A 25,867-nucleotide genomic window follows, 5' to 3' on the forward strand; every position below is an offset into this window, starting at 1 on the left:
CTGATGTAACTGTGGGCTCAACTAGTTAGCTGATTTCCTCAATCCATGCACTATGTTCATCTTGTTCAAGAGGTGAATTTAACAGGACAATTCGGTTTGTCTCCCTGCTCCTTTAGAATACTTCTACATGGCCAAATTAATTATGGCATCAAGACCATAGCAGTTCCTTACCATATGGTATAGAGACACATTACAAACTGGTATGTGTTAAGGCACACCTACCAGATAGAGAAACAGGGATGCAGGATTGAGTCTAAGGAAAAACAGAACCACTGCTGTAGTGAAAAGACTGGGAAGACTGCATGGTCATTACGGGTCTCAGCTGTGGCCAGTAGCACCAACTTCTTCATTCTAGTGCAAAGAAATGAGTTTAAATAATTGCCAAAGGAGGCTGAAATTAATCTGTTTAACTTGGCAGTGAGAGAAGTGCTCACATGGGCAATAAAGCTATGAGTTACCACCTCTCATTTAAAGAAGGAATGTGACTCCAACTCAACTTAGCATGGGCTAACGCACCAAATTCAAATTTATGTGTAGCGTGCTAGTAAATAAGCTGCAGACAAATTCAGGAATGAAAGCAAAATTAAGTAACCATACTGAAGACTCTCTAAAGAAGTGCCCAGTTTAGTTTCTTTTATGAAATGAAGTGAAATTCAAAATAGTAGACACACTGCATGGATTACACACATAAATTCTTCACATTTAAATGTTTAAAAGCACACCTGCTGTTCTACAAATGTTCATTTAAAATAAGAAGGGTGGGTTTTTTCACATGTAAAACTGTCCTTATTTTCTACAGTGAATATTCACGGAATAGTGACTGGATTAATTTGACTGCTACCATCGCTGCCCCAAGATGCTGTACAGATTCTGAACAGATCCATTAATGTGGCATTTTTTAGGCTGCAGCACAGATGTTTGAACCTTCCATGTAAAGCAGCCTTGTGAGAATGCCAAATATGCATTTATGGAAACTTTCAGACTGGTTTGGTAAAAGGGTTTGATTCTATCATGCCAAACTTTTTTTTCTGATTATACTTTGATGGTGCTTCTTCATTAAGATGTGACCCTGCAAATAATTTTGCCCATGAGCAGTCACTATAAGTTTAATGAAATCAATGAAACTGCTCATAAGAAAACATTGCACTTGATGGTTAAGAGTTTCACAGTATCAGTCCATAGAAGGTAAAGAAGCAATCTACCCAACACTAATTTGGACCTAACACAGGGTTATTTTTAATTCTATTCTTTTAGTAATCAAAAGTAAAACATTAAGCCTTCTGTAGTACTTGGAGTGATGATCAAATTACATTTACATAAAAAGGATTCTATCTGTAAGAAGTTAGAATGTAAAGAAAAAGTCAGCAGCGTGGACATAATTGTAATTTTTTTTTCTCTCTCTTATGGGAAGGCCAATTGAGAAATAGTCTATACACTGTTGTTGGTTATCTTTATCATTTACATGGTGCACTACTTCAATATTGGATCATATATTGCAGAAGGAAACTGAATATTACAGTTTCACAATATGCAGGGACTTTTAAAAACGGAAAATCACTTTAGAGATTCACCACTGCTTCAAGGACAAATATCAATTATTTAAAATCCTCCTTTATGCACTAATTTACAACTGAACAAAGCTCAGAAATGATATTAGTGGTGGTTTATTGGTCGTATATTCATTTATTTATTTCTTAAAATATACTGCTTTGTTTTAATTTATTCCTTTAGAGGTTTTACAAACAAGTAGGGATTATTGTATTTGCCTGTGTTGACTTCATGATTCATGAATCTCTGCTTTAAATGCAGCAACATTTACCAGGTAAATAATATCTTTTCGGAAAACAAAAATGTTAAAATGACTGGTGATAGAGATTCTACCATACATTTTGTAAATTATTCTAATGCTTAATTGCTTGCATTAAGACAACTCTAGTGTTTTCTCTAATTTAAGATTTTGTCCCTTATGTTTGTAGACACTTTAGACTCTGTGCTAGGAACTCTTCAAACTGACTTTATTTCTATAAACACTGAACTCTGGAAGTGTTACTGTAAGGTATGGATTTCCTTATATTCATGGCTTTTCTCTCCATTTTTATGTCCAGTCTTCAAAATCTTTATTGAATTATGAGCAGCTAGTTAGACTGCAGTCTTTGAATGGTGATCTCACCAGTGCCAAACAAAAAGTGTTTCACTTTTAAATCTGCTTATGATTTCCTTTTTCTGTGTCCAAAACTGTACTCCTTTTAGGTGCAATACTCAAACAGCTCCAGTTTGGCTGGTCTCCTTCATGATATCTGTGTAAGGCTACATGTCTATGTGTCTCTTTATCTGTTTGTTTAAGAGCTCAGCAAAAGAAAGATTTATCACTAAAGCAAAATGAAACAAATAAAACAGTTCAAAATATATGACCTGATATAAGCATTCCTAATCACTGGGGGTATCCTGGACTTGGTCACATAGTGTCTTCATATTTTACCACTTGTATATATATTAGGATAGAAACCAATTCCAGTTCATGACTCCCATGCTAACTTCTCAATCACTGAGTTAAATAACTGTTTTCAAACCTAGCTTAGTGACTGTTTCATTACTTATACTTAGCAAAGGAGTCTTATGGCATGATGGTTAGGACACATCTATAAATTACCAGCAACCCCTTCCATAAGTGAGGAAGAAGGTAGATTTGAGCAATTGCAAACCATCATGATCAGGTGTGGATTAAATTGCCTTGATTGTCCTCAGAACTTTATGAAATCTTCCATAATTTCAATTATGTGAATATTTCTACCATATTTCAGTAATTAAAATGACAATTACAATCAATGTATTAATTAAAAGCAAATACATGCTTACCAATGAATAATTCCAATTCTATACCCAGCCTTCTAACACTATGTGACAGTCAACAGAGATTTGTTACACTCAGTGTTGTTAGACTTCCTCATGCAATTTCTTGGTGCCTACCTTGGTACCCTGAAAAGGATCTAGATTCTGTTGCAACACAGTACCCTGCTTAAAGGAAATATTTATCTTCCTCACCAGATTTGCAAGGCAACAGAGAGACTTTCCACTTGAAACCACATGGATCCTGTCCTTCTGTTGTTCCCGGCACTAAGCATTCTTAATTTCCTGCTTACTGGGATCCTTCTGTGTGGATCTCGGCTCTTCAAGTGTTTCCTCTTTTTGGTCACCATGGGGTATCTCAAAACTCCATAAGGTTTCACCACAAAGACCATGAAAGATGTATTTATTCCTCCTATTGCTCAGTCTGTTGCTGATCTGGTTCCCTTGGAAAATTATTTTCAGGAGGAGGAAAAGCAGATGCCAGTATATTTGTCAGCACCAGCTGAGCCAGCCAACCTTAATCATACTCTTTTATCCCAGATGATTACAAATCCTTCCAAAATCTTATGAGAAAAGTTGCTTGACATCTATGTGGAAGCAGTCCAGGAAAATCCTTACAGTGCTGAATGTATTGCACACAGCTGTGTCTACATGGATAGCTCTACCCATCAGTGAAGAATTGTTGGACATGGCGAAATTTCTTTGGCAAGCAACACATTCTTTACCACTGATCTCCAAGGAAGCTGACTGTCATTAGTGTGGGTCTTCATGTGATCATTTCTTGTCTTGTCCTCTGCTGGACTGTCTAGTGGTGGAAGCAGTGAGAAAAAAGTCTGAACGAGAGTATGTTTAATATCTTCCACATGTAAAAGTCCAACTATAATTGTTCTATAAACTCAAACACAGGTTTCTCAGACCCTCTTTCAAGATTAATTTTGTTAGTGTCTGTGGGGATTTTATTAATGATGCTCAGCTTGTAAACAGAACATCACTGAAGACACTTAGTGCTCACTCAGTAGCTTCTCGTATCCACTCCAATACTTCAGAGGTTTTCCCACATTTGAAATGGTTCTTTGACAATTGCAGATTTTATTGAAAAAAATTGAGATTCACAATTTACTTTAAAGATTCCATGTATTGATAAGGATATCAAAAGTCAGATTTTCATCATGAAATATCTTAAATAGGCTCTGCATCTGTCGTTGTATAAGAGATGTTTTAGTCCCTTAATCATCTTTGTGGCTCTTCTCTGGACTCATAGAAGTAGTCTTATTCCATGGGTGTGAATGTATCTAGTGCCCACTCAGCTTAGTAACATAAATGCCAATTCCTGTGGGACATGTTCCATTATGCCAGTTAACAGATATGAACTGGGTTAATGGTACAGTTCCATATGAAATTCTCCTCGCAGAGTGATAATTAGCTTTTACAAGAACTACCGATTGCAGAACAATTTTGTGGAAGTCCAGAATATTCTGGTGTTATCACACCCAGACTTCAACCAGGCAGATCTAAACTGCATTGAGAAATACCATGTGCCCAACATTATCTCCAAACAGATACATCTATTTTTTTTTTTTTGACTCTTGCCAATATGCAGACAATGTTTTATGGTAAATAAAGTTCTCTGGTCCCAACCACTGTCTGACAGCATGAAACAGGTTGGTGCAGCTAGATTCAGTGAGATTTATTTATTTATTTATTTATTTATTAATCTGTAGATAGGTAAAGGAGTCCTTCCATATGCTGTCAAATGTAGAGAAAGTGATTTGGGGGGGTTCTTGTTAATTTATTTTTAATTGTTCAATGTTCAGGATATAAATTAAGGCTTGGAAAATTTGTGACAGTCTTTCTCTAAAGTGTTCATTAAACATGACTACTGGGTTGCAGTTTCAGCAACATGAGTTTTGCCTGCTTGGAATCATATAGAAGAGGTCTATTTTATTAATTTAAAATTTGTCAGTGAAGCTTTGGTATTGAAGGCCTCCAGTTAAAATTGTTCATAACTTGAGCAGCAGCAAACAAAATTATAGGTGTAGGAACATAAAGTTTCCTTAGGATAGAACTGATTCAAATCTGCAAGACTGAAAGTTAAATGCTATTGTTAGAAATGGATAAATCAGGCTTAGTAATATGAACTTCATTTTGCATAAAATGCCCTTCCTACCTTTAAGCAGCTCTTTCCGTTTTCTGCTCTGAAAATATTTACTTATTTCAGATATTTGTTACCATTATTTGCAGTAAGCTTAATATAGGTTTTTCTAAGATGCAAAGGGAAACTGTTTCAACAATCTTGGAAAATGTTTCCTTAAAATTGTAGAACAATGAATTTCAAGATGCTGAAAAACAGTTTGGTATCTAACACAGGCATCAGATACAAGACACCAGATGTGAGGATGCAGATATGGGAATGAAAACCTAGGAGGCATAGAAACTGAAGTTTTAAAATTTTTCCTTTGTCTTGGCAGTCCTCCTGCAGGCAGATGAAATGTTCACAGACATAATATTATTTGTAGATTCTCAATTATAAACCTGTGGATAGCCATATAGTAGAACATGAACAAGGTATAAAAGTGATGCCTTGCTGACTGTAAGTGAAGACAATGGATCTACAGAAAATTAAATGTTGAGCTGTAAATATGTTCATATAAAGGAGTTACTCGCTGAGCCATCATTTAATCACTCAGACCTCTAGGATTACTTTAGTTAGAGTCATATTCTGAAAATAGCAGAGGAAGCTGATAGGTGACTTCTGTGAGCACTTTCTAATTATTATTATTTTTTTTTCTTCACATTTGCTTCCAAAATAAGCCTCTACTGACTAACCCTCAGCAACTCCTACAAAACTTTGTGTTACTAGCAGCTGGCAAAACAGCTTTATGAAGAGGCTGTAGAAACCTTTAGAACATCTTCAGAAGTTGAAATTTATATACATATATGTATTATTGAGAACAATAAATTATTTTTGTCACTGTATTTTGATTTAAAATGAGTAGAGCCCTTCTTTAAACAAGTAATTTCACTCTGGATTTACATATAAACTTGGTTAGATCTTTTGCTTTTGATTACCTGTCAACACAAAGAAATACCTTCCCTTTTTGTTGCCCTGTTGGGGAAGAGAACCTTGCAACATTTTTGTTATTTAAGACAGAGTTACAATATGGAAATCTTTGACAGTGTTTGGTCTTGGGCAAAGTGGCTCTTTGATGGGGTAAGTGAAGAAGTAAATGCATAAAAAGTAGTTTCTTATGTTTAAAGTATGATAATTTTATGTTTTCCTGGGTGGTGTCTTATCTGTGTGAACTAGATATAATTAAGTTGCTTTTCAATATTTGTGGAACATTATGCAAATTACAGTGATTTCTTGCTGCGATAAACTGCAATTGAAGTGGACAGAGTTTCTTGGCTTATTTAAGGGGTATACCAGGTTACTGTCCCTATTGTTCCTCAGAGATGAGAGTTCAACCTCCTAGTCAAAATATTTCGCAATAAAAATTTAACAGGCTGGAGAGCACTTCCAGAAACAAACTGTTAATGTGAAAATGAGTTGGAATAGCATGGGGAAACAAGTTGTGAGGAATTTATAGTATAATGAAAAATGAAATGAAAAATATTTTAACTTTAAACAAATTTATATCCTGTGAATGCCATTTCTTGAATAGGAAGTCATAGTCTGCTAAGACAATGATGCCCCATCTGCAACCCTAATAGGTGCCAAATGCTATGGCTGTGCTGTGTTCAGTGCTGATGCAGTATTTTTAGCATGTGCTGTAGTAGATAGCTGCAGGAGGAGATGAAGGAGAATGAGCATTTAAAAAGAAAAAAAAAAAAAGAAAACCAAACCTTATAAATGCAGACAGGCCTCTGGGCAGTAATACTATCCAAGTGGGAAATGAAGACAATAAAGATATAAATGTAGTAGAAGTAATAGAAAGAGCAAGATGTAGTTGGACAGATTATAAAGACCCATTTCTTTCATTTATAACCTTGGCAAACATACATTGATATTTTCCGTGCTTTCCCAAGCTGATTTTTTTTTTTCTTTTAATAATTTAAAGATTTTATCCAAAAAACTAGAGCCATTTCTGAAGCTAGGCAAAAAGATCCTCTTTTGCACTTGAACAAAATCCTAGTGATTTTACTTAAGAGTGGTTCTTGAATTCCCTGGCACTTGAAATATGACACAGTCATTTTGTCATCTGCATTGTACCTTTTACTGACTTGTGGTTTTATCCCAAATTGGTTGTATTAACTTACTACTAAATTCAAGTTTTAAAAGACTGGCTTTTAGGTTGCTAGAGTTGTTAAATGCAGTCCCCAGGGGATTCTGTCCAGCACAGAGAGGGACTCTTGTCTTCACAACTCCTCTGTGCTGACTCAGTTGAGTATGAGATGACAAAGCAGCTCTGCTAGAGGACTTTCCAAGACAGTCACATTGCTCTCCAGATTGCTTTTGTTAACAATTTCACTCTGAGATTCCTGGTTCCATCAGACCTGAAACTTGGGGCAAAAATTCAAGGTTGTCAAAATTATAAAATCTGTAACTGTTATGTAAAGCTGAGCAGGAACCTGCTCAATAACACAAACCAGAAGCCCTCACACATCCTGGGTATTATTTACACTCATGTGAACAAAACAACTACCAACACATCTTTATTTTGATGCCAGCACAATTTGAGCATGTATTCAGGCAGCTTTGCTCCTGACAGCTTCATATACAACATAATGCAGTTAGTCCAGAATGCAGAAAATTGAAATGATGGCCTTTTATTTTTTGGATCAGGTGTTTAATTTTTGATACCCTGTCTTGCACAGCTTTGATAAAACAGTGGTTACCTAGTTACATTTGCTGCAGAAGCAAAATTATGTCCTTTTTTAATTTTCCTTTAAAAAATGTTTGTAGAAATACAACAAAGTGCAACATAAACCAGTGCTATTAAATATTTCCACAATCTGTTCTGGACATACTAAAAAGGATGTTATAAAATTTGCTGTTGAAGAGTCACAAAAGAAGAACATTAAATTTATCAAGGGGCTTCCACTAAACTATAAAAATCTCATGAATTCACAGGGAATATATGAATCAGAAAAATACAGTGAAATAGTGCTTTTAGTATTTGTTTTAGTTATGCTTCAGTCTGCATTAGTTCATAAAGCTCTTCCTCCTGCCTTAATAGTTACTGCAAAGAAACTTCTGAACACTATCTAAACACTTCTAAAATCTATTGGAATACAGTACCGTTATCTGGGGAACAAGAGTGCATAAACAGTGTCATTGCTTGGTAAAAATATTTACTATCCCACCTCCACTTCACTTGATAATTTTTGGTACGATGTGACCATCTGAGTTTTCTCAGATGACTAGGTTTATAGGTTGTAAGAAGCAAAAATCTTATGGGAAAGTTCCTTTTGCAACCTTTTCTCTGTTATTTTTCTTGACAGTTAGTTCCCTGTTCTTGCCTGCGTAAAACATATCCACCCTAGTATAAGTCTTAGTTATTCCATTGCTATCTTGATATAAAAGTAGAATTATTTATAAAACTTCAGTACCATTTCTGAGTGATAGAAAAACAGAAATGGATTTCTTTTCAGAAAAATCTGTTAATAGAAAAAAGGATGTCAACTTTAAGACACTTTAGCCCTGGAATCTGGGAATTCATTTCTGTCTGACACAGAACTGTTGATCAGTGTACATTTTGTTTAAATCATGTTACTCTTCTTATTAAAAAGAAAAATACTCCTTCCTCCCAGTAAAGTAATCTTAAACTGAATTCTGTAAAAAGAGTTTGTTAGACTGATATATGTCATTCTGTGGTACTGCATACTTTAGAGAGAAATTGCAAAGCTTTTGAAGCCTGGCTTGTTCCTCACCATCTTTATATTGTTTATTTTTCAGATTTGAATGTGCCCAGTGTATTTTAAGATTCTGATATATTCTGAAAAAGAAGGGCAAAAGATTAATTTTGTGCTTTCAAAGTAGTACTTTTGTGGAATTATAATTTAGTTTAAAACTGCTGATTTCTCAAGTGCCTTTCAAAGAAAAATAATGAATGAACAGTTGCAGAGTGTGAGCTATCCACTATCTCATATCTGTCTGGGTTGAGGTTGTGGCCTAAAAATGGAATATCCTGAAAACATGCCTAAAACTCTCTTCTTGACTTCTTTTTCTGAGTTATACATAGTTGATGATATTCAATGGTCAGTTTGTTGTTGAGGTCTCTTCCCTGCAAGTGTTGATCATGTCCCCAGATACACTTTTCGAAAGAATATAAGGCAAATAAATCACAACGTTATGAACAAAATTACAATAAACAATGTAAAAAGTAAGTATATTCTGCAGAATATTTTCTGAAGCATGGCACTTTTCAACCTTTGTCATTTGTATATTTAAATTAATGTTTACTCATGGAAAAGTGAAAGATTGTGAGTAGTTAGTATAACATTACCAAGTTGCCTGCAGTACTATGCAATCCTCTTCAAAGAAATGTAAGCAAGAACTCTGTTTGATCATTACTGCATGCACAGGTAAGAAAACAGTTGTATGGGAAACTGTACTAAGTAATAATTTTCCATGCTGGGCCTGTCAGCAATTCTAAATTTTCCCAGGATAGAGAAGAAAGGTCCAAAACAGATAAAAAAAGCAGATTTACTTGTAGATTTACTAGCATTTCAAAACACCCTCTTCTCATGCTGCTTGGTTACGATAGTGTGTATACTAAAGTAAGGTTTCTTATGGGAAAACATCCTGCATCTGCTGTTTCTTACATAATTCTTTTTAACTTTGCTGAAATTGTCCCTTTGATCTCACTGATTTTGATCAGCTTTCCGTTTGTCTTTTGTGTTCTTGTTGCTCCACTGCATTAAAGTTTTGCGCACTCCATTAGTACTGTTTTTGTTCTTTATAGTTTAGCTATTTGCCAGTTTCTCTTTTACCACAGCTTTGTCAGTCTACTATATTTCTCTTGCCTCTTTTTCCAGACAGAGGTGGCTCAATATCTAGTCTAAACTACAGCATACATAGAGACAGTCCTGCATGTTAGCACACCTCAAGGCTCTAATGTTTAGTTAAGCAATCTTACTACAAATATGTGTATGGAAAAGAAATACGTCAAAACTAGCACTGAATACATTCACTGGCAAGGTTTTCCTCTACTGAGACCAAGGTTTTCTTTTTCTGACATTAGGTGTGACCTTGTGCAAAGACCTTTTCAAAGAATTGCATTTATTTTCAAGACATGGTTTCTCAGTGCATGTAAACTTGTTGACTCCTTGTATAAAGGAGAACTGAACAAAACCCCATAATAATTTGGACCTGATGCTGGACATAAACAAACTTACAAGATTAAATACAAGGTTTCTGTAGTGGGCACAGGTGGAAAAGATTAGTTATCCAACTGGGTGACCCATAAACCAGAAACGCCCCATGGCTTCTAGGGTATCTGCTTGTACCAGCAAATGAATTTAGAAGGAACATAATTCCCAAAACAAAACAATTATTTGCTTCCAGCCACTATGGAACCTTCATTATACATACACACATGATAACTCAAGATGCTGAGTCTTGTGATGTAATCGGGGATCATGATGTGCTTAGAAAAATGCAGCCTATCTGTATGCTCTTACAGAGATGACTTTAGTAAGAAACAGTCTATTTTACATTCTACTGAAACTGGAATAACACCCCGTGGTGTTGTAAGGGTGAAGTTTCTCACTACACCTACACTGCACTGAGATCTTCCTGACTACATTTTCTTCTCTTTCCCTGTCACAGCAGGATGCAGCAGTAGCCAAGAGGTGAGTCAGTTTATGCAGGTGAGCCAGGGGAAGCCCTATTCCCTTTCTTGTTTGCCTGGATTGCAAAGTGCTTTCATTTTCTTCAGATGGGGTTGCTGAACTGACTCACCTTGTGACCACCCTACCAGGTCCTTTCTGGAGAAACTGAAAGGTGCATGTGGACAACAGAGGGAAATAGAGTATGGTCACTGCACTGGATATCAATCACTGTTACCTTAGGTTGGTGGAATATGAAGTTGGGTCTGACAGAATGGCTAGAGAGCTGTTCTGTGTAAAACAATGGTGTGAAGGCTGGTCCTGATATACCAGGTTCACCATCACAGTTAATAATTTACACAGATGCACTATATTTTTTAAAGATTATGAAATATTGATCTCAAAGATGGGTTCCTGTAGATACATTTTATCACTTCTGTTCAAAATTTAACTCCTCTTGTATATTTAATTATGCTGACATGTCTGAATATAATGCAAATTTGCAGTGAAATTAGGAATAGTAGTATACTTATTACCATTTAAATTCTGCTTTCACATCTAAATGACAATCTAAATTTATGTTGCCTTCTGCAGGGAGATAGATGTTCCTTGTATAGCAAAAGAAGTCCAGAAGAAGGACTGCACATTTCTTGGCCATTTGGGGATCATGACCCTGTATGACAGAATAGCTGTTCACAGTATAGCCTATTCCCCCCCTGGTTCCATTACTGCATGTTTGGTTTTGTGCTGTTTTGTGGGTTTTTTTTAGCTGAAGAAAGTTTGCATAGTGTATTGGAAATATAAACAGAGCTCTAAAAGCCACAAGGCGTCCTTAACTACAGTGCCATCAAACCTTATGTTTCACAAATAAGTATCCATGTTTTCCTTGGATTTATTAGCACTTTCTCACTGTTACTTTTTCCATCAGTAATATTATCTTAGTATGTCAGAATTAATTGCAGCAGTTTTAAAAGCTTTAAAATTGCTGTTATCGTAACAACACTCTGCCTCCTAAGTGTTCTCAGAATGAAAAGCTTTCTTATTACAGATTTTTTTTTTAAAGGAATAAATATTCCTGTTACATGATTTGTTTTCTCTAATCCTGTTTCTTGATAGTTGCTGAACACTGCTTCAAATATTTTGCCAGTTCAGATTTGTTTCTCAAACAAACAGGCGGTTTTTATAACTAACCCTGAATCAACCACCTAATTTTGGAAAGCAGAATGTTTCCATGTAACAAAGATTAGCCAGTATGTGAATATTAACTTTTGTTTCTTTGTGATATAAATAACAGGCGGAAGAACTGTGCTCTGGGCAATTTTTTTGGTTTTACCTTTTTTTTTTCCTTCTCATTTAGGGCACACAAAGTAAGTTTGTTTCTTAGCAGTTAACTCGAAGACTTAAATCAGGAGAGTAAATATCTGCAAAGATATGTCAATAAACGGTGTGACTTGTTAAAACATTCTGAGCTGGGCTAATCATGACGTTTAATGGCATATTAGAACATACCGTACTGCTTAATTCACTGCAGCTAACCTGGGGTTGTGGCTCTGTTGACAGTTACACCTGTGCGTACGGGCTGACGTCAGCTGGGGTTGTATGGAAGTTAAGCAAGACCGGGAACTGGCGTTAAACATAAAGTGTTCTGTTTGAAAAGAAAACAATGTGTGCAGGAAGGAATGAGTATCAAGAGATTTTAAAAAGTTTTGGCATATTACTAAGTGGAAATATCTAACAGGATGGTTAAACTTTAAACTGAAAATATTTTCCCATTGGCTTTATTAAAAATATCTCTTTAGATTTTAAATGAGAAAAAGATACCTATAGACTAGCTGTAGTCTCTATGACAACTTCAATTCGCAAAACACATAACAGTATTACTTGGCAACGCAGCTTACAATCTAGTTCTTAGAGAAAACTCCACCTCTCTATAACAGGGTGCTCATTACAACACTGCTCTTCTATAGAACACTGCAGCCCTATATCACGCCACACTCATCATAACACTGCAACCCTATGAAACACTGCTCTCCTGTAGAATACTGCACCCCTCTATAACACTGTGCTAATGTATAATACAGCTCTGCTATATAATACTGTGACCCTATATAACAGAGATCCTGTTGGAGGGTGTGTTGGGAAGCTTCTTCAACCTGCAGTTCTCTTAGTAATGTTTTGAATTAGACCAGCACTGCACCAATTCACACACACCACACCACCACCCCACACCGCAAGAAAACCAACCTCCCTGATGCTGTGACGCAGAAAGAGGTGGGGTGTGCAGGTGAATGGGAGGCTCTGCACCAGCCCCTGCCTCTGTTCCTGGCCCTGCTCCTGCCCCACTTGTGCTGGGAAGCAGCTCCCTTCAGATGTGTAAAGGCATGTGGCAGCCTCATTGAGCACAGTGTTATACTGGGGGGAAGTGTGACATAGGAATGCAGTGTTGCATAGTGGTGCAGTGTTATAAAGACGATCAGTGTTACTACACAGAAGTTCAGTGCTATATAGGGGTGTGGAGTTGTATAAGAGAGTAGTGTTACGTAAGAGATACACTGTTATTGGTGGGTAGAGCATTATGAGGGGTGCCACATCACAGGGACTACCATATTTTAGAGAGGGAGGGGTGCTGTGTTACAGTGGATTCAGTTTTATACAGGGGTACAATGACACAGCAAGGTAGAGCATGCCACATTGTAGAGGTGTAGGGGGTGTCGTGGTGTAGGGGGTTGCTCCCCCTCTATAATGCAGTACGCCATGCTCCTTATAATGTTGCACTCCCTCCCTCTCTATAACACAGCACGCTCTATTCCACTATAATACTGCATGCTTCTGAAAGACTGCACCTCTATATAACACTGCTCAGAGTGGCTGCCACTTGCCTGCACACATCCAAGAGAAGCTGCTGCCCAGCATGAATGGAGCAGGAGCAGCGCCTCCCACCCCTCTGCACACTCAGCCCCTTTCCACGTCCCAGCATCAGGGAGGTTGGTTTTCTTGGAGGAACCTGGTCTAATTCAAAATTCCACTGAGGAAAGAAAACTGCAGGATGAAAAGCTTTCCAATCCATCACCCAACAGGGGCTCAAGTGTTAGATAGGTGTGCAGTGTTAATATGTTAGCACAGTGTTGTACAGAGGTGCAGCATTTTACAGGAGGTGCAGTGTTACATAGAAGTGCGGTGTTATGTAGGGTGCAGTGTTATAGTGAGAAGAGTTTTATATAAGGATGCAGTGTTGCACAGAACTGCAGTAAGAATAGTGCAGTATTGTATGAACATGGCGTTATCATATAATACTAGAATGCCTGACCTTGAACACTTCCAAGTGTTAGCCTGGGGAAGAGAAGGCTCAGGGGTGACCTCATTGCCCTCTACAACTACCTGAAAGGTGGTTGTAGACAGGAAGGGGTTGGTCTTTTCTCCCAGGCAACCAGCACCAGAACAAGGGGACACAGTCTCAAGCTGTGCCAGGGGAGGTTTAGACTCGAGGTGAGGAAAAAGTTCTTCACTGAGCGAGTCGTTCGTCATTGGAATGGGCTGCCCAGGGAGGTGGTGGAGTCACCATCCCTGGAGGTGTTCAAGGGGAGATTGGACGTGGCACTTGGTGCCATGGTGTAGTCGTGAGGTCTGTTGGGACAGGTTGGACTTGATGATCCTTGGGGTCTCTTCCAACCTTAGTTATACTGTGATACTGTGATAGAGGCCTCAGACAAAGCCACTCTGAGTGGCTTATATCCCTTATAACAGCCATCCAGTACTTGAAGGAGACCTACAAGAAAGCTTGGGAGGGATTGTTTAGAAGGGCATGTAGCACTAGGACAAGGGACATCAGGATGTTCTTTGCTATGAGGGTGTCAGAATGCTAGACCACAATGGCCAGGGAGGTGGTGGAGGCTCCATTCCTGGACGTGTTCAAGGTCAGGATTGATGGTGCTCTGAACATCCTGATCTAGCTGGGGATGTCCTGGCTTACTGCAGGGGAGTTGAACTAGATGACCTCTAGAGGTCCCTTCCAACCCAATGCATTCTGTTACTCTATGACTGAAATAGCAAAACATAGACTATGCCACTTGAGCTAAAATCTTAGAATTTTATTCTAATACTTGACCAAACCATAGCAGGGAACCTGCTGCCCTGTGTAGTGAAACTTTTTTTGTGAATTTCTTTTGAATAACTAAAGTGTTTTCTTTTAAAGATGAGTCTTTTTTTCAGGGGGTGGGAACTATGACTGTCTGCGATTTTTGCTAATGTTTGTGAAAATAGAGATAACTTTCTTGACCATGCATCTGGATGGCTTATGTATTCCTTCGCAAAATTAAGGAAATCAAAGATGACAATGACCTACCAGTATCAAGTCATACAGACATGTCTTTTGCCAAGGCAAAAATATCCCCCACACTACACTGGGTGATATTGTCTGGTCTCATTTTAAAAGTTTAAAGCTATGTAGATTCCATTATTTCCCTTGGGAACCCGGTTTGTTTCACTGCCAGGAAGCTTTCCTGATATTCAGCCTCAGTTTTTCCATGTTTAATCTCAGGCTATTAATATGAGTGCCTTACACTGCATAACTATTCTACTTTTTGTTTATTATCTCAAAATATTTGTAGATACTGTCAATCTAGTCATACATGAACCAATCTATACTTGCTTATTTTTAACTTTCCTCTTTGAGTCTTTCAAGCTCCTAGTTAAAGCCTTCTGAGAAATTTCTACTTTCTATGGATTTGCTTTGTTATAGGCAAACAATTTTTTTTCTTATATCAAAGTCATATAAGAAGTAATACTCTGTCTTCCAAAATGTAATTAAACATCTCCAAATTACAGAACAATTTAGTGACATGCTAGTATGAATATTTGGTCTTCTGAAATCTGTCTCAGTGGCACTCATTTTCAGGTCTCTCTCTCTTTGAAATGCATATAAAACTATGTTCTCTTGCATTTTGCTTAGCCTCCAATGCTGTGAGATTATTTTCATGATATTGTTTTCTGTGCACTAATACCTTTTAAATCCTCTTTGTTCTCATCTGGCTTGAAATCTGAAAAGGTAATTAATGTTTTTCCATCACTAAATAATGCATTTAGACCACCTTGATGCTTAAAAGAAGCTTTGTAAGTCTTACCTTTAGAGCACACAGAGCAGTTAATTAGCCCAACACTAGGGTAATTCAAGCAACTGTGCTGTCTGATTGTTGCCTCTGTAGTTCTTGACCTACTGAAGTAATGGGTTTATGCAAATCTCTGTCTGAAGCATTTGATCAGTTCTTATTAGACATGGATACCTTTATTTCCTCAGTCAATACCTCCTTGGAGGCAGAAGCACTCTGTAACTAGATTCTTAATTCTTAACCTGATGAAAGTGGATGGCATTGAGGGATTCCCTCAGCAGGTCATTTGCTAGAGTGCCTGTATGGACAACAAAGTAGTCTTCTTTGAGAAGATGGAAGCTGAAAGTAAATATTAGGAAACTATTTTGGGAATAAAGGAAACAGTTAAATGAAAGGCAGACTTATAAGAGCAACTAGGTATTTATGGAAGAGGTGTTCCTGACACATGCAAGACAGAAAAAGACAAAAGCTTTGTTTTTTAAGGGTATCCTAACTTACTCCTTAAGATGGAAAGGAATCCGAATTTTGCTGGTAGGAATCCAGGTTGTGGGACAGTACAGTAAGCTTTATACTCTTCCTTGAAAGTTAAGTGTTCAAGAAAAAGTAAACTCTTAAGGGTATTGCTCACAGTTTTGTAGTCCATAGACAAAACCGTTTGGTGACTTGCATAGGTGACTGTGAGTGACAAAGGACAAGTCTTTTGCTGCTGCACATAGTGCCAGAAGGATTTCAAATTGTTCAAATGCTAAGAATAACTAGGAGCAAGAAACAAACAAGCAAGAAACAAAAAAAAAAGAGATCATAAAGACAATTTATAATAAATGATAAATGGTTCTTTATACAACACAATATTATACTAAGGGATTCCTTGTTGAAGGACATTGTGGATGCCAGAAATTTATCATATAAGCATAGAAAACTTCAGGTTGGAAGGGACCTTGAAAGGTCATATAATCCAACACCCCTCCAGTGAGCGGGGACATCTTTAACTATATCGGGTTGCTCAGCACCTTGTTAAAACTGACCTTGAATATTTCCAGAGATAAAGCACCTACTAACTCACTGGGCAACATGTTCCATTGTTTCACCACTCTCATTATAAAAATATTCTTTCTTATATCTAGTCTAAATCTACCCTCTTTTAATTTAAAAATTCCTTTTACAAATATATTAATGGCAAGAGGAGGGGCAAGGACAACCTCCACTTCTTAGTGGACACGGAGAGGAATATTGTAACTAAAGATGAGGAAAAGGCAGAGGTGCTTAACATCTCCTTTGCCTCAATTTTTAATAGCAGGACAGGTTGTCTTCCGGACAACTGGCCTCCTGAGCTGGCAGATGGAGTCAGGGAGTAGTATAGTGCCCCTGTGATCCAGGAGGAAGTAGTTAGAGACCTGCTCAGCCGTTTGGATCCCCACAAATCCATGGAACCAGATGGAATCCATCCTAGGGTGCTGAGAGAGCTGGCAGATGAGCTGGCCAAGCTGCTCTCCATAATTTTTCATCAGTCCTGGCTCACTAGAGAGGTCCCAGCTGACTGGAAACTGGCCAAAGTGGTGCCCATCCACAAGAAGGGCCGGTTGGATGAGCCAGGGAATTCCAGGCCTGTCAGCCTGACCTCAGTGCCAGGCAAGACTATGGAACAGGTCATCTTGAGTGCAATCACACAGCACTTACAGGATGGCCAAGGGCTCAGACCCAGCCAACATGGATTTAGGAAGGGCAGGTCCTGTCTGACCAACCTGATCTCCTTCTACGATCTGGTGGATGTGGGACAAGGCCTTTGACACCGTCCCCCACAGCAAACTGCTGGCCAAGCTGTCAGCCCATGGCTCGGACAGCAGCACTCTGTGTTGGATTAGGAACTGGCTGGAGGGCTGAGCCCAGAGAGTGGTGCCACATCCAGCTGGCAGCCAGTCACTAGTGGTGTCCCCCAGCCATCCTGTTCAATATCTTTTTTGATGATCTGGATGAGGGGATTAAGTCCATCATCAGGAGGAGACTTGATGGGGTGCTTGATGCCATGGGTTAGTTGTTTAGGTGGGTTGGATTGGTTGATGGGTTGGACATGATGATCTTGAAGGTCTCTTCCAACCTGGTTTATTCTATTGTTCTATTCTATTCTATTGTTCTATCAGTAAATTTGCAGATGAAACAAAGCCGGGGGGCAGGAGTTGATCTGTTAGAGGGGCCGAGAGGTCTGTAGAGGAATCTTGACAGGCTGGACAGATGGGCAGAGTCCAACAGCATGAGATTTAACACGTCCGAGTGCCAGGTTCTGCACATTGGTCACAACAACCCCATGCAGTGCTACAGGCTGGGGTCAGAGTGGCTGGAGAGCAGCTAGGCAGAAAGGGACCTAGGGGTATTGGTTGGTAGTAGGCTGAAGATAAGCCAGCAGTGTACCCAGGTGGCCAAGAAGGCCAATGGCATCCTGGCCTGGATCAGGAAGAGCGTGGCCGTCAGGAGCAGGGAAGTCATTGTGCCCCTGTACTCAACACTGGTTAGGCCACACCTATTCTGGGCCACTCAGTTTAAGAAAGATGCTGACTTACTGGAACGTGTCCAGAGAAGGGCAACAAAGCTGGTGAGGGGTTTGGAACACAAGCCCTATGAGGAGAAGCTGAGGGAGCTGGGGTTGCTTAGCCTGGAGAAGAGGAGACTCAGGGAAGACCTTATTGCTGTCTACAGCTACCTGAAGGAAGGTTGTAGCCAGCTGGGGGTTGGTCTCTTCTCCCAGGCAACCAGCTGAAAAACTTATAAAGTAATAAGAATTCACTAGGAGGGTGAAAGAAAGGAAAAGAGAAAGAGCTCAGTGTTGCTTGAGTGAGTAAGATATTTTCGCTTTAACATCTAGAACAAGTAAATACCCAAGTCATTTAACCAGCAGCGTGATCAGGTAGGCAAAACTAATACCTCTTTCTTTAAAATATGCAGAAGCCAATACAAATCACAGGATGATTAAAGGAGATCCACTGTTTAATAACTCAATATTAACTCATACTCTTAGTTATCAGTAGCAAGAACCATTTAAATTCATTCAGTTAAGTAGATAAGCAGATGTTTCATATATTCTTTCTCAAGATTCCAAGCTCATTCTAGTTATTGTAGCTCATGGTAGTGATTTTCTCTTAGTAAAAATAACTTTACACTGTGAGAAAGGAAAATTTTGCAAATGGTGTGATAGCCATGAAGAAGAGGACACAGTCTCAGGCTGCGCCAGGGGAGGTTCAGGCTAGATGTTAGGAAAAAGTTCTATACAGAGAGAGTGATTGCCCATTGGAATGGGCTGCCTGGGGAGGTGGTGGAGTCGCCATCATTGGAGGTTTTCAGGAGAAGGCTTGATGGGGTGCTTGGTGCCATGGGTTAGTTGTTTGGGTGGTGTTGGATTGGTTGATGGGTTGGACACGATGATCTTGAAGGTCTCTTCCAACCTGGTTTATTCTATGTATTCTATGTATTCTATGTAAAGAGGTTTTTAAATGGCCTTTACTGCGCTGCATATCATAGAATAATTCAGGTTGGAAGCACCTCAGAGTTTTGCAGGATATTGTTCAGATGAGGTCGGAAAACGGAGGTCTGTCCTTGGAGTTCAAGGATGGAAAAAATAATGTAATTTTGTGCTGTTCTTTTAAAAGTAATCTATCATTAGTTAAAGAACTTTTTAAAGAAAAGGTAAAGCATTAATGAGCAGTCAGTGGAAAAAAAAAGACCATTTTTTTTTTTTCCCAAGTTGATGCAAGTTTCTGTTATCATTGATCCTTGATTTCATTACAGGAAAGATGAATTAAATACCTCCCTTTGGGTTGAAATTATTATTATAATCAAGTACCTTATGCAAAATGTCATTCTATTTTCTCAAATTTTCATAATTAATATTAGTATTGGAGTTTGTTCAGCAAGTGAGTTACCTGAAAATATGGATCCACAGTGTTGTAGCAGTTATAACACAGCTTGCTTTTTGTCACTTACCTCAGCTATTCAGGAAAGACTTAAAATATGCAAATTATGTAACTTTTCAATAGAATGAAAAGTTTGAATTTTGCAAAGAAATGTGGCATGTAAGTTAGTCCTTTATTCATATTTAACCCTATGATAGACTTGGAGCAATCAACTCTGGAACCATTGTTTTTTGAGCTGGAGCGCAGTGAAATAGGGAGTATTGCGGAAAGGTGATTTTAAGACTAGAAGACAATCATCAGTTCTTGAACTTGTAGGAAACATATGAGCTGTATTTAAAAGATAAGTTTGACTGGGCAGGTAGTTTTCAGTATTTGGTCACTTTGGTGTCATGAGGCTGTAGTTCTGGACAATGCAGCTAACTCTCTGCTGTTTTTTCAGCATATGGGAGAAACACAGGGCACAGAGTGGCAAGAATAAGCCTGTAAGCCAAGAGAGTTGTGTCTTATTTCCCATGACCCCTGGTACCTATCTTCTCATGTTCCTCAGTATCCCTATTTGTAGAACAGAGATAAAATTCGGTGTGTGGTTCTCAGCTTGTTTATAAAATGTCACAATATCCACAGACAGAAAGTGTTATGAAAATATAATCTATTCTACTAAATACAACTCCACATCCCCAGGCTCTTCTGCTTTGTATCTGAATGTTTTAGCACAGCCATTTCCATGCAAACAAAACATCTTGAGAAAAATGATGTTAACTCACAAGAAATAAATTAAATGCAGTGTCACAAGGATAGAAACTCATACATCTCTCTGACAAACAGGTTTGTGCTTAACTTACTCCTAGCTTCATTTCAGAGAATCACAAAATGCCAGGTTGGAATGGACCCAAATGATCATCTGGTGCAACCTTTCTAGGTGATAGTGTCGTTTACACCAGATGGCCTAGCACCTTCTCGGGCTGCGTCTTGTAACTGACCAATGCAGGGGAATTCGCTACTTCTCTTGGGAGATTATTCACAGAATCACAGAATATCAGGGGCTGGAAGGGACCTCGAAAGATCATCTAGTCCAACCTCCCTGCCAGATCAGGATCACCTATACCAGGTCACACAGGAACTCACCCAGTCAGGTGAGCATTCAATGGATGCTTTGAGATTCCAACACTTTTAGTCAATATTTTTTTTCCAAAAAATTAAAAGGAAAATAGATTAGGAAAACTTGGATAACTTACAGGATATATGTATACAGCATACATATAATTTAAAAGGAACAGGGAGCAGTTAGATGAATATTACATCACGTGAAGGTGAGATGGATAAAAATTTCCCTTGCACTGAATGTTCTGCTAAGTTACTACAGGATATGAACATTAGGTTTGGGGTTTTTTAGCTTGTTCCAAACATAATTTTGTATTTTACCTTCCTGTGAAGAAATTCTTCTGGCTGGGGAATGTGCAGGGCATGAATGTCCCTGACCTTGAAGGGAATTCCTCTGTCAGGACTCATGAGACTACAGCACTTTCAGGCCTTTGCAGCTGCCCTATCTCAGCACAAACTGAATGGTTTTCTAAGCAATCCAACAGGCTCAATTACAGCACATGAATAAATCCATCTTTCAGCAGAAAGTATGTAAAAAGTGATAGGGCAGTTAACAATTAAACAGTGGCAGTTACTCCTGCCTCTGGGAAACAACAAGATGAGACTGTGATCTTTTCAGATTTTGCATAGAAAATAGTCAGGGAGCTGAGAACTTTCATACAGTTTTACTAGTGTCATGCTCCTCTGCTCTCCTTTCATTCTATTTTCTTTTGGTACCTGTTATTATGAAGAAATTCCAGTAATGCCTGTAGCACCAAGTGCATGAGGAGAGTTACAATAAAATGAATATGCCAAACTGATAGATGGGCCTTGACATAAAAAGGATGAGACCCTTTGATCTTATCTGGGGCTTTTTGACCAACAAGATCTCAGAATTATTTTTGTACAAATGAAAGTATGGTCTTATGGTCAGATGTCTTTCTAACCTCTAGAAACACATTCAGAGACATTTTACTGTGGAGAATCTTCTTCAGAGGTCATTGTGTGGCTAAGAAGTCTTTGTACGTTTGTTGAGAATTTGGTGCCAAGGCAGAATCACAAGTGAAGAAAAGAATATCCTCTTAACCTTTAGTTGTACTTTTCAGCTGACATTCAGTGAGACACAACTCATGTGGTGCACAGAGAAAACATAGCGTTCCATGTTGTTTATTATGTTTACCCCAAACATACAGTCTTTTTCAAAATCAGTTTGAATATACGAATTAATAGCCAAATTTAGATAAAACCATTTGCTTGGAATAACTTTGGAGTCTCTTAAAATTAGTATTATAGGGCACTTGGGTTTCTGGGAAGGTTTTATTTTAGTCTTCAGTGACGTGATATGGTATGCTGTGCAATCCAGCAGTAAAAGAGCTGGCACTATTCAAAAAGTACAGTTTACTAGTATTTTCCATTGTTCACAAATGAGGCTTTCTTATTTAACAAATAGGATTCCTTTCCTTTGGAAAACTAAATATTACAATTCCAGTTTTGCAGCACAGCCAATTCAACGGTCCCCAGAAGCTCAGGCTAGACTTGATTTTGTCTTAGTGTTGGGATAGCTTCGTTCAGGTGCCTACCAAAGCAGCTACCTGTGAGGCAGAGGCTGGTGGCATTTCTAACATCTTTAAGTGGAAATGAAATATGAGAGAATCACTGGGATCTTAAAAGAGCTGAAGCAGATGTCTGAGTTACTGCCAGGCCAGTATTTTACTCTGTCTTATAGACCCTTAATATGTTTTGGTGATTTCCTAATAAATAAAGCAAGCAGTCTAATTTTAGTGGAATAGATTGTATAAAGATAGAAAGATGTGCTTATTTATATTTGGTTTGTAATTACTGTTAGGAGAAAAACGTCTTCTACAAAGCCGTAGTAGTGGCATAGGCCAGAAGCAAAGTCAAATACCCACCAGTAGCTGGTCTAAAGTGGTATAAGATGCTTGTAGATCAGTTTTTACAGTGTTGACTGAATAGTGGTAAAAGAATATAACTGCTGTTTTCTTCAGTGAAGATGGGCTCAAAATCAGAAAAATGTCTCTTTTTAGACATAGAAAGCTACCTAATTAATTACTGCCATAGATATAATGGAATGTGTCTGAACACATTCATTTTCATGTTTGTGGTAGATAAAATTAAATCTCACATAGTCATAGATCCTAGAAAGTGTGATTGAACATGATAAACTGCATTTATAAATTATTATGGTTCTGTGGTGATTGTTTGGGGTGGGGTTTTTTTGTTTGTTTTTTTTTGTGTTTGTTTTTTTTTTTTTTTTAGTAGGATAAGTTACTAAGTTAATTTTAAAGATCCTATCATTTTATGTAGCTGTCGTAGTTTGGGCTGGGTGCCCTCTGCTACAGGGGTGTTTCCTGTGTCCAGAAGTCCAACCCAGTGGGTGGGCACAGGAAATTAGGTATTTCTGCCATAATCCCTTGCACCATTATAAATTTTGCAGCAGGGTCTGGCACTTCCTCTTTTCTTCCCTCTCTGAGACTTGGTAACTGGGGGAGAGATCTCCTGGCCATGGACCTGCTTAGGCCCAAGGCCATGGGGGGATGGGCACTCTTAGATCTGGCCAGCTGAGACCAGCCTAGCTGTAGGGGGGGGAAGGAGGAGCCCTGGGGGTTTTGGGTGCACCTTCAGGTGGGGTTGGGGTCTTTCTGGGTTTATTTTGGTTTCTTTCTTGTCACTATGTTTCCATTTTGTACACACTCACTGTTCTCTATTTAAACTCTCCACTACTTTTGCACTCTGTTTGTCTGAGTCGTTATTTCTGCACGTAGTGGGGAGGGGGTCTGCCCCAACCCATTACAGTAGCCTTTTATTATTAGCTAATTTCTGAAAATTGTCTTTAAGGTAGCCATCACTTTTAAACAAGTTTATCCTTTAGTTCCTTTCCTATCCTCACACAATAATATTTGGATATGATTTGGATGGATTTTAAGGTCAATTGAGCAGATGCCATGAGGAGAAGTGAGAGCTTAAATTCAATCATGGAGTCATAGAATCATAGAACAGCTTAGGCTGGAAGAGATGTTAAAGATCGTCTAATCCAACCTTCCTGCCATGGGCAGGGATGCTTCTCAACTAGACCAGGTTGCTCAAGTCCTCATCCAATCTGGCCTTGAACAACTTCAGGGAGGAGGCATCTACAACCTCTCTGGGTAATCCATTCCAGAGCCTTGCCATCCTAGTAGTGAAGAATTTCTTCCTAAGATCAAATCTAAACCTCTTCTCCTTTAATTTAAATCCATTTCCCCTTGTCCTATTAGTAGACACTCTCATAAAAAGACCTCTCCAGCCTTCCTGTAGGTTCCCGTCAGGCGTTAGAAGGCAGCTATAAGATCCCTCCAGAGTCTTTTCTCCAGGCTGAACAATCTCAGTTGCCTTAGCCTACCCTCATGGCTGAGGTGTTCCAGTCCCTGGATCATTGTGGCTGTCCTCTGGACTTGTTCCAGCCTCATTTGTGATGAGAAGAGGTATCAGTCCTGTTCTTCAGTGCTAGGTGCTGTATCACACAGCTGACAGAAAAACATCTCAGCTGGCCTCTCCCCAGGGAACAAAAATGTGTATTTGGAGAAGTGAGGGAGATGACTAGGAAGATTTAATACTGGGATACAGGAAAGGGGGAGGAGGGAGATCCTTATACTGGAACACTTGCATGTTCCCTGGGTAACTTGGTAGTCAGACCTAGTAATTCATAGGCTGGAGCATAGCTGATTTCAAAAAGAACAACAAAGCAATTAACTTATATTTTATCTGTGGGTTTGACGCCTGTTTGTGGAATTGGCATTTACACAACCAGTTAATTTTATTTGTCCAGTAGTAGAGGTGGATTTAATCTGTGCTCCTTTAAGACTGTACTGGCGGTGTAAAAAGATTTTGATGTTAAGAATGTATGTTGTTCTCCAATGCATGTTACTCAGGTGTCGCACTTGATTCAAAAGCGAGGTAAGACCTGGACACAGTAGTAAATCATAAGGCCTCCTTTGTTAAGTCAGGTTATAATCAACTACAAGATGTGAAAAATCACACAGAATAAGGGATAGCTGTGTTCCAGAGATCTCATAAAACTGCAGTATAGATGAGATTTCTCTCTCTCTCTTCTGTCTCTCTGTCTTTTTCCCTCTTTTTATTTTTTTCTGCTCACACAACACATGTACGAGACCAGGCTTTTTATGTCATACTGCAGCAGTAGCACCATCCCACACACTCTCTGTCTTTGAAGAAATGTAACCCTTCTCCCATTTATCTTCAAGTAGATTTCAGCGATTTCTGAATATTTCCTGTCTGAAGGAGCATATATCTGCTTAACCTGTAAGAAATGACAGCCTAGGCTTGCATCAGTCGCTCAAATACAGGCATTTAGTGCCATTTGAGACACCTAAGGGTGCCTGAGACATCCACCCAGGGCTGGCAGATATGACACAGGACCTCCAGGACACCTGTGCTCTTCTGGAGCAGCAGCTGGGGACCAGGTGAGATATCCAGGGCATCTCCAATGGTGCAAGATGCCTGTCAGATAACTGTTTTGAGCCTCCTATTTCTGAGCATAATGTATTTTTGATGTATAAGATGACTGATATGAAATTAAGTTCCTGGTATTGTTTTTGTATTGTTCTGAGCCCAAGTTGTACCAACCTGTAATTACGTTGTCTCCCTCTTGATGCTAATGGAACTACTTATACACATAATTGCTTAGTGTTGTAGGTAAAATGTACATGACTGAGTTCTCCAGTCTCCAGTCCTGGCTGTGCAGCAGCTGTTCATGACAGGAACTGTGATAAATGACAGTCCATTCACAGCTACCCAACATTTAGAGCTAATAATGAAAAAGGAACATGTATATTTACACAGAAGGCTTTGCACTTTAGGGTTTGTAAAATATTCTGTCAATTCTAGCAGTCTGTCAATTTTTGAAAGAAGCAAAACACTAGGTTATACAGCATCTCTCTCTGAGACAAGATTTATGTTTTGTGTGCCAGAACAACATTAAGCAGAACCTCTTCTTCCTGCTAAAGAAGCTACCCAGTTTGTAGCTCCAAATAATTTTCTTTTTTTTTTTCTGTGATAAATATTACTTTGAAAACTTTTCCATGCACCTGGATAGTGACCAAAGACAACAAATAACGGAACAGGAAACCATAATTCAGTTCTTTACTA

At 38.7% G+C, this 25,867-nt stretch overlaps 1 protein-coding gene across 8 annotated transcripts in view; it reads left to right on the forward strand.

Annotated features, from left to right (window-relative positions):
• The window catches only part of PDE1A (phosphodiesterase 1A), a 223,715-nt gene that overhangs the window by 120,249 nt on the left and 77,599 nt on the right, over positions 1-25,867 (forward strand). Inside the window, exon 1 of one of the 8 annotated variants that reach the window (XM_054173837.1) lies at positions 24,949-25,182. The exons of the other annotated variants lie outside the window; for them this stretch is intronic. Coding sequence (XP_054029812.1) covers positions 25,127-25,182 — 56 coding nt within the window. The 5' untranslated portion in view covers positions 24,949-25,126. Of the gene's footprint in view, positions 1-24,948; positions 25,183-25,867 lie in introns of those variants that run through there. 8 annotated transcript variants of the gene reach the window in all.

The sequence above is a fragment of the Dryobates pubescens genome, chromosome 2 (genome assembly GCF_014839835.1).
Source record: "Dryobates pubescens isolate bDryPub1 chromosome 2, bDryPub1.pri, whole genome shotgun sequence".
Taxonomy (NCBI): Eukaryota; Metazoa; Chordata; class Aves; order Piciformes; family Picidae; genus Dryobates; species Dryobates pubescens.